Raw genomic sequence first — 9,293 nt, 5'->3', positions numbered from 1 at the left:
ACACACACACAGCCTATCTTTTGCAAATATTTACATGTATATATTTATATTCATATAATTTATATTATATATAAATATATTTAATATATAAACGTAACATATTTTTCTTAAATATATACATGCATGGGTGTTTATTTATATATACATAATAAATATACACAGTGCACACATATATATGTAAACAAAAACTTTTATTTTGGATGTGATTAATCGCGATTAATCGCTTGACAGCACTAGTTATTATTATTATGATTATTTTAAATGTCTTACTCTTGGGTCTGCCATTAATATTATTGGTGATATTGCGTTAGATGAAAATAAAATAAAATTAAATTAAATAACCAGAAAAGGATATCTCACTTTCATGCTTGATTAGAGGATTATTTTCTTTTTGAACAAGTCTGTAAAAATATAAAATATAAATGTACAATTATACAAAATTGAATTTAATTTTATTTAACAAGTAATAAATAAATTCCAACCTCTGTTTTTCTTCTGCCTCATCATGAACAGTCTTCAGGGAACCTTACACAGTTCGTGTGGCGGACCAAAGGTCCATGCGGGGCAACGTGGCCGTCTTCAAGTGCCTCATCCCCTCTGCTGTGCAGGAGTACGTCAGTGTGGTGTCCTGGGAGAAGGACACTGTCTCCATCGTCCCAGGTAAGACATACCTTGCATGGTTGGGCTGTTAAAGTAACCGCAGATTTAAAATCTGTTATGTTTTCATACATTTTAAGATTCTAAATCTGTAAAGGAAGCCTTGCAACTGCAGTTTGCAGTTTATTTGCTCTGTCATTCAAAGGGTGGGAAGGTCATTCTGGTTTCAAAGTGTGGAAAACGATGGGTGTTATTTGGGAGTCTAAATAGGATCGGGTCAGCAACTTTAGGCATGCGTGAACATTCTGGACAATTTCCCCCCCAAATTATGCACAGAAAATGCTAAAAATGCTAAATTCCATATGGTTATAAATATATATATTTTTGTGTATAGTTTAATGGCTGAAAGATTGGTGACCCTCTTACTGGCTGCATAATGAATTAGGCTCAATCTCCAAAATAGATTTTGGACTTTACAATTAAATTTTTCATTTGTGTTTTTTTTTTTTTTCATTGAACATTCATCTGAGGTGTCAAAATGGAAACGAAAGCCCCTGTCTTTGATTTTATTCTTAAGGTCTCTGCACACTGAGTCTGAAATTTTCGTATGCGTTTTTTTTTCGTATTCAAAATCCTAAAAATTCGTCACGCACAGAAACTTTGCACACTGAGTCCGATACGTATTAATTAATCAGTTGCGAAAAAATTCGCAAAACAGCACTAAATCGATTCTTCAAGCAGTGAGGATGATTTTGTTGTCTTCTCGCCTCTTAAAAAGAGAAAAAAGAGAGGAAATATTGGGTCCATCCAATACTGCGATATAGAGAGGACGGAGAGTTTATTAAAAAGAAGACCACCAATTTCTGTGAACTCAGTGTGCAAGGATCTTTACGGTCCTTTGTGCGAAGTGGATGAACTTGACAATCGCCATTCTGGATTTTAGCGTTCGCTTGTATGGTGTCTCTGAACTGTCAAAACACCTCTCAAAATGCCTGCAACGGATGCGAAAAACAGAGAAAAAAAAAAAACATTTATGCCGGACGAAAATTTCGGAGGCAGTGTGTAAACCTGATTGACATAATGTGAGGTCGTATTTATTTTTTAACGTGCGAAAATTTCGGATGAAATTTTCGGACCCAGTGTGCAATGACCTTTACTCTAATGTTCTCAATATGGTCTTAAAGAACTCTGTTAATCAGTCCTAATTCATTTTGGCCTTTCTTAATATCTCCCATTTTGTCTGGATGGAGTGGAAACCGAAAAATAGGACAATTCAACAAAATGGAGCTGAATCAAGACATGTAATGCTCTACTGTCAGAATGGATGATTCTCACTCATTCCCAATATTATCTAACACGGTATGCGTACAACATTACACAAAGATTTTCATGGGGGTAATGTCCAGGGAGGTTTGTCTGAGAATGACTAATATGGTTGCAAATTCAGCCTAAATTAAGCTATGACTCACTACATCTAACTAGATTGGGACCAAATGTTGGTTTGTAGTTATTGATAAACACATTTTGTATAAAAATGTGATCTTATTGTAACTTAAAACCTAGCTATTTTTCATGCTAGGTTTTATATTCTATTATGGTTTATTGTTAGGATTTGTGCCTACAATTTAGTGTTATTTTTGTATAATTTATGTACTATTATATTATGTATTCATATTTTAAATGAGCTTTTATTTTGATATTATCAGTTTTTGTTTTGATTTTATTTGTGCTGAAAATCATTTAACTAATTTGGTGATCCCAGTAAAAAATGTACAACCTTTTAAAATTTGCTTGTGAATCTAACATTATGCTATATTATTACCAAATATTGGATTCAATCTTTTTGTCAACTTGTTTTCTTTCAATTAGCGCAGATTTTTGTATTTCATTTTGGAGCTGATTGATCGTAGGCATCATTGATCTAAAAACCCATTATAATGGAAAGGAACCCAGTTGCTAGATTGAATCCAATATTTGGTAATAATACAGCATAACATGAAATTTATAAGCAGTTGTTAAGTTATACTGTATGTGAGCAAGTTTGTAGTGCAATGCATTAGTGCAACATTAACTAGCATTTTTGTGAAAAATAAATCCTCTCCAGGTCAAAATAACTGCAACACAACATAATGGCTACATTTTAGCGATTTTGTTATGTGCTTGTAATTTTTTATATAATATAATATAATATAATATAATATTATATTATATTATATTATATTATATTATATTATATTATATTATATTATATTATATTATATTTCTTTCTTTCTTTCTTTCTTTCTTTATTTAGTTACCAAGGCAACATTTCTAATTGTCATTTAAGTATTCTAATTGTATGTTTTTCACCTAATATTTATATTTAATTTCTGCTTTATTTCAATTACAGAACATATGTTTTAATAGTTTTTATTTTACGTTTAATTAACAATAATAACACTGCTCTAATGCTTTTATAAAAAAAATAATAGGACACCAAAGTGTATCGTAATCCTGAAAAAACAAACAAACAAAAAAAACTAGTTTTCAGGGGGGCTCAAGATATAACTGCGGTGCTGAGACCTCCCTAATAATTCCCACCCTGTAAATGTGTGTTTGTTTGTGTGATAAAACCAGTCTGATAGTGGACAAATGCTTTTCCACTTTATCAAATTCCCTCTAAAGGCAGCAAAATGATTCTGCCAAGAGTGCTTTGTGTGTGCGTTCAAACAAGGTAGCAGTTTTCTTGAGTAGCGGAGTTCCTAGCTCAAGTGGCGGAGTGTGTGTGTGAGTGTACGTTTGTGTGAACCCTGGCCTTGTAGTTGATTGGAAAATCAATAGGTGCTGCTTACACCGGCCAAGTCAGATGGAATCAGTGACTAGAGTCTCTCTCTTTCTCTCTTTGCTCAGTTCATCTTTCTCAATGGAGGTGTGCATCTCCCTGCCCTTCACACTGGAGCGCTCATTGATTCGCTTTAGCCGCTGTGTCAATGTGTATCAGTATAAGGGGTCCAGAGGTTTCCAGCAAGTATCGATTGATTACATGCTCGGATTCCCCTCTCTCTTGTCACAGATGCGGACGTGTGAGTGGTCATCCACACGATACGGGGGATTGTGGGAAAACGTCCGTAGGGATGTACACCTTGGCGGAGTGTTCCAGGCCAGCGTTTTTGTTGTTTTCTCCTCTATCTGTTGTGTAGCATTGTTGTGGCTGACCGTGAATTCCAGCTTAATTGATTAACCAGTCGCTTTAATGGATTAACAGAAGGTCACACTTCCAGCTCTAGCAAACTGACTCTGACACTCTTTGCTTAAAGATTACCCAGCACATCAATCGAGCTACACAATTCTAATGATCTGCTTCAACGTGAGCAAAGCTAACCCTCTGGTTTATCTTGATAAATGTAATAGACTTTAATTATGTTGTGGAATAAAAAAAGGCTGCTTCAAATGTTTCTCTTTGCAATGTAATGAAAGTGAATGTTGCCTACTGTTGTCAAGCTCAAAATGATAAAAAAGTACCAAAAAAGTGATATATATGAGGTGCACACTATATTCAGATCTTCTGAATGCATATGACAGCATTATACAAGCAAAGGACCAACATTTAAATTGTTATTCAATGAAAATCTCAATGCCATTGACATCATTGAGAGTTAGATGGAGGGGAAGATTTCAGCTTGTATGATTTAAATTAATTATAATAATTAAATTAATAATAATAATAATAATAATAATAATAATAATAATTTGATTTATTATTTACATCAATAATAAATAATAATACATTAATTATTAAATTTTTAAAATGTTTATTAGATTTTAATCATCCATTTTTAAGACATATTTGATTATAATTATGTTACAGTTCAAACTTTTGTGGTTAAGAAATAAATACTTTTATTCAACAAAAGTGACAGTGAAGTATTTTTCATTGTTACAAAATATTTCTATAAATTCTGATTTTTGAGCTTTGTATTTGTCAAAGAATCCTGAAAAAAATGTATCACAAATCAACATATCAGAATGATTTCTCAAGGATCATGACACTGAAGACTGGAGTAATGATGCTACAAATTCAGCTTCACCATAACAGGAATAAATTACATTTTAAAATATATTAAAATAGAAAACAGTTATTTTAAATTGTAAAAATATTTCACAATATGAATTACATTTTTTTGATCAAATTAATGTAGCCTTGGTGAGCATAAGACATCTTACCACTGAACATTTGAACAGTAAAAATGTTATCTGATATAAAATTCTGAGAAACCTAAACCTGCACTCTTAAAAATAAAGGTGCTTGACAATGCCATAGAATAACCTTTTTGTCTAAATGGTTCCATAAAGAACCTTTAACATCTGCAGAACCTTTCTGTTGAAGGTTCTTCAGATTATAAAAAGGTAAGAACGAGATTTTTATTTACAGAACCTTTGACTGAATGGTTCTTTGTGGAACCAAAAATGGTTTTTCTATGGCATCGCTGTGAAGAACATTTTAAAGCACCTTTATTTTTAAGAGTGTGACACAAACCCCATTGGGTTCAGATGAGGAACTAGAGCTTTATTGGAGAGCTTTCAGTTAAAAGTACCAAGGTGTTACCATGGCAAATGTCTAAAAGAAAGAGAAACTGGTAATACAATGGTACTTTTTATTAATGGTGTAATAGCGGCAGGGTTCACTTGTATGCGTAGGAGGGCCGGAATGAGTATGTGTATGTGTGTGAAGCAGTAAGCTGATTTCTGCTGTGTGACTCATGTTTAAGATGGCAAGATGTGTAAGAGGATCAGAGAGAGCAGTGAGGAGTTAGAGCAGGATTTACAGGTTCAATTACACTGCCTGTCATTAGTCTACTCTTGTTATAGCAGGGAATAATAATAATAATAAAAAAGAAAACTTACACCAGGCCAACACACAGATTTTCCTCACCACCATCTGAGTTTGGAACATTGACTTCTATTGTTCCTAAATAAATCCGATTATTATTATTATAGACTAACCACTAGACCCTGACCTTAGATGTGAATTCATTGTTGAAATTCTTTCTTGTGTTATAATTGAATGTTCAACATGTCATTTTGAGCTGCAGCTGCCACAGAAATTACACACTTTGCCTTTGACCCTAAAATACAGCTGGCATTTATAGATGTGGGGGAAAAAAAGCCTAGTGTCTGTATAATTCATTTTTTCCTTTCCAAATTTATAGAAAGAGATCACACAAATTATTTATTTATTTATTTATTTATAGTGTCTGTATAATTCATTTTTTCCTTTCCAAATTTATAGAAAGAGATCACACAAATTATTTATTTATTTATTTATTTATTTATTTATTTATTTATTTATTTATTTATTTATTTATTTATTTATTTATTTATTTATTTAATTATTTATTTATTTATTTATTTATTTATTTATTTATTTATTTATTTTTTAATGCTCAGGCCATCCAAGAGTTTGCTTCTTCATCAGAACAGATTTGGAGAAATTTAGCACTACTTTATTTGCTCACCAATGGATCATCTGCAGTGAATGGGTGCCGTCAGAATGAGAGTCCAAACAGCTGATAAAAAACATCACTGTCCATAATATTGCCTTCTCCAGTGAAAAAGTCATCTCACCTGAATCAGGAGAGAAATATGCACAGATCAAACACTGTTTACAAGCAAACATGGTCCAAAACCATTATGCCATTGTATTTTTATGTGAGAGGACAATAGGGGATAGACGTTTTCACTATAGGAAGCGTTATTATGGATTAAGGCCTGAATTTAGGCCAGAACACACACGTTTCCCTTCACAAGACATTAATTGTTGGACTGGAGTGGTGTGGATTACTTGTGAATTATTGTGATGTTTTTATCAGCTGTTTGGACTCGCATTCTGACGGCATCCCATTCACTGCAGATGATCCATTGGTATAATGCTAAATTTCTCCAAATCTATTCTGATGAAGAAACATCTTACTCAATTTTTGGGCAAACTATTTCTTTAAGTAGCATCTGGATACATTTTCTCGATTGTGAGCTCAAAAGCATAGTTTGATTACAGTAGACATACCATCAGATACAGTAATGTGCGGTTGATCTTGGGGTCTCCCTTCAATTCAGCTCGTTTGAAAGTGTCATTCAGCCATTTTGCTATTTCCCATTGATGACGCTGGGATGAGGCTCATAACATCCAGGCAATTCCCTGTGCGAATTTAATGAAATGCAAAAAGGATGGAGGGATGCTAAATTATTGATCTGAAATGGAAAAGAAATAAAGAAATAAGCACGTCAGCATGTGTGATGTGGAATCATTATGCTGATAGGACTATTTATATGAAGGGCGAGGAAAAACTGCATCTTGTTTGCAGTAAATCTCAAATAGTGGTGCAGTTTGTGAGTGTGAGCGTGGATGTGTGTGGCTGTAGTTCTACATCAGCCTGACACTTCAAGGAAAACCAAGCAAAACTGGAATAATGGGCAAAAATCTCTCATTTTTTAGTGATAAAATATCTTTTAGCACTAAAATGAAGTCCCGCTCACTTCCTTCCCGGTACAATGTTAGCAGTGTGATCCCACTCAATATACTTTTCCTTTACAATCCAGTAAAAGACACATTGCTGATCTTTAAAGGGGTCATATTATGCTTTTTTAAAGATCATCAACACTAACTGCGGTTACTGACACCATGCCTTCTTTCTTTGCGTGCACATTTGCGGCGGGATTATGCAAATATTTCCACATAGTGGGGTAGATATGTGGGGGCGTGTTAGAATGAGCCGTTTTAGGGGGGCGTGGCAGAGTCTTAACTGTGATAAAGAATATCTCTTTGGTTTTGAGACTTTAGTCTTTGCAACTTCAGGGATCTTATCTATGCACAATCAGCTTGTAACACTCCAAAGAGAAAGGAAAACTTGAAATCGCATCATATGACCCCTTTAATAGTCAAGCTCTTCACTTTCAGTTGTCCTTTTGTCCTCCGTTTGTCCTCCTTGTCTTGTCCTGTGTTAATATAACATCACTGGTGAATTCCAGCAGTAGATATTTTGCACATTTACACTACATTACCATGCATACACTATTAAACTCTATGAGTGACAGAAAGTGACCGTGCTGCTGCTCTCTCATGTGTCAATATTTGACTACCTGATAAGTCCAAGACTGTAGCACTTGGATACATATACACAAACGAAGAGAGAATGACTAATCTGGTGAATAAAAGAAAAGATGAATATTTTAATGTCCAAGTTTCTATATAAATAAAGTAATTGAGGAATGGGTCTGCAAGGCTCAAAAACATCACAAAAGTCATACGGTTATGCTATATTCCAAGTCTTCTGAAGTCCTACAATAGATTTTTGTGACAAAACAGACTGGATTTTGGGTTGTTAGTCACTGATAATCTGACTGTATCATTGAATCAGTGATTTGAACTTGAAAATTAATCTTTTGTAACTCAATCAGCATATACTACAATACTCTGTGTCAAGATTTTAAGTGAATAACAGTTTAGAATTCTATCATCAGTTACCCTCATGCTGTTCTAAACCCATAAGACTTAGATTAAACTGCTTATTTTGTATGGATTACTTTTACGATCTTTTCTGTACATTTTGAAGCATCGAAGTTTTGGTTGTGTGGACTTTCAATGGGAGGACAGCAATCTCTCAGGTTTCATTAAATATATTATAATTTGTGTTTTGAAGATGAACGAATGACTAATGGGTTCAGAACAACATCAGGGTAAGTAAATGATGATAGTATTTTCATCTTTTCTGCTCGAAAGTTTATATGGCTTCTGAATACTTGGGATATTGTATATGACTGTTGTATGAACTGCTTATATGGTGCTTTTTGTCATTTTTTTTCACTATTCACATTAAATATTAAAAAAGAGTAGCCTGGAGATTTTTCAAAAAATTCACTTTTTTTGTGTTCCTTGTGGAAGAAAGAAAATATGGGTTTGGGACAACATGAGGGTGAGTAAAGAGAATTTGTGGTTGAACTATTGGCTTAAAGTGTTCCTTTTTGCCATTGGTGTCAGTTTGTCTGGAATAGTGTGAAATGTATGCACCAGTGTGTGTTTGTGTGTGTGTGTGTGCATGAGTTTGCATCAGGCAGTTTTGTTCAGATCGTTCTCCTCTTCTTCTGTAAGCCCAAAACAGTGTGAGTTTTATCTTATCTCCATGGCAACGAGTATGAAACGACGGTCGGAATGAGGAAGGTGTGAGGATGCATCGCAGTGTGATTTCTTTTTTATTTATTAGCGTACCACCACGGCGCCACACACATATACAGTCCAGTGCTTTCACAGTTATGCGCATGCCACAAACACATTCCGAATGTCTGACAGATTTCCTGCTGAGAGGGGCATAAACTCCAACCTGGACAGACTTCCCTGAACCAAACACTTCTGCAGAGAAAGCTCAGAGAAAAAACACTGAATGAGAGAGCAGATTTAGAGGAGGAAGTGAGTAGATCCGTGTTCAGGTTATTTTTGAACAAGCGAAAGTGAACTGTGTCTGTTAGAGAAGTTAAGATGCTTCTAGGTTTGTACATTTATGTGGATACCAGCAATATATTACACCAGTGTTACTATATTATTATTTATATACTATTATAATGCATATTAAGAATTTGAATGAACTATTATTTTATACATCAGTTTTCTTATTTTTTATTCTTATTATATACACACATTTGTTAAAGTTTTTTTTTTTTATTTT

The 9,293-nt window shown here is 33.9% G+C and overlaps 1 protein-coding gene across 1 annotated transcript in view; it reads left to right on the top strand.

The window, feature by feature from the left end:
• The window catches only part of LOC107752281 (Down syndrome cell adhesion molecule-like protein 1 homolog), a 155,334-nt gene that overhangs the window by 29,556 nt on the left and 116,485 nt on the right, over positions 1-9,293 (top strand). Inside the window, exon 3 of the mRNA XM_016568217.1 lies at positions 514-660. Coding sequence (XP_016423703.1) covers positions 514-660 — 147 coding nt within the window. The remainder of the gene's footprint in view (positions 1-513; positions 661-9,293) is intronic.

Source organism: Sinocyclocheilus rhinocerous, unplaced genomic scaffold, assembly GCF_001515625.1.
Source record: "Sinocyclocheilus rhinocerous isolate Xijiao unplaced genomic scaffold, SAMN03320098_v1.1 scaffold1012, whole genome shotgun sequence".
NCBI classification, from domain to species: Eukaryota; Metazoa; Chordata; class Actinopteri; order Cypriniformes; family Cyprinidae; genus Sinocyclocheilus; species Sinocyclocheilus rhinocerous.
Note: the sequence above shows the minus strand (reverse complement) of the source record. Positions and strands in the feature narration are given on the sequence as shown.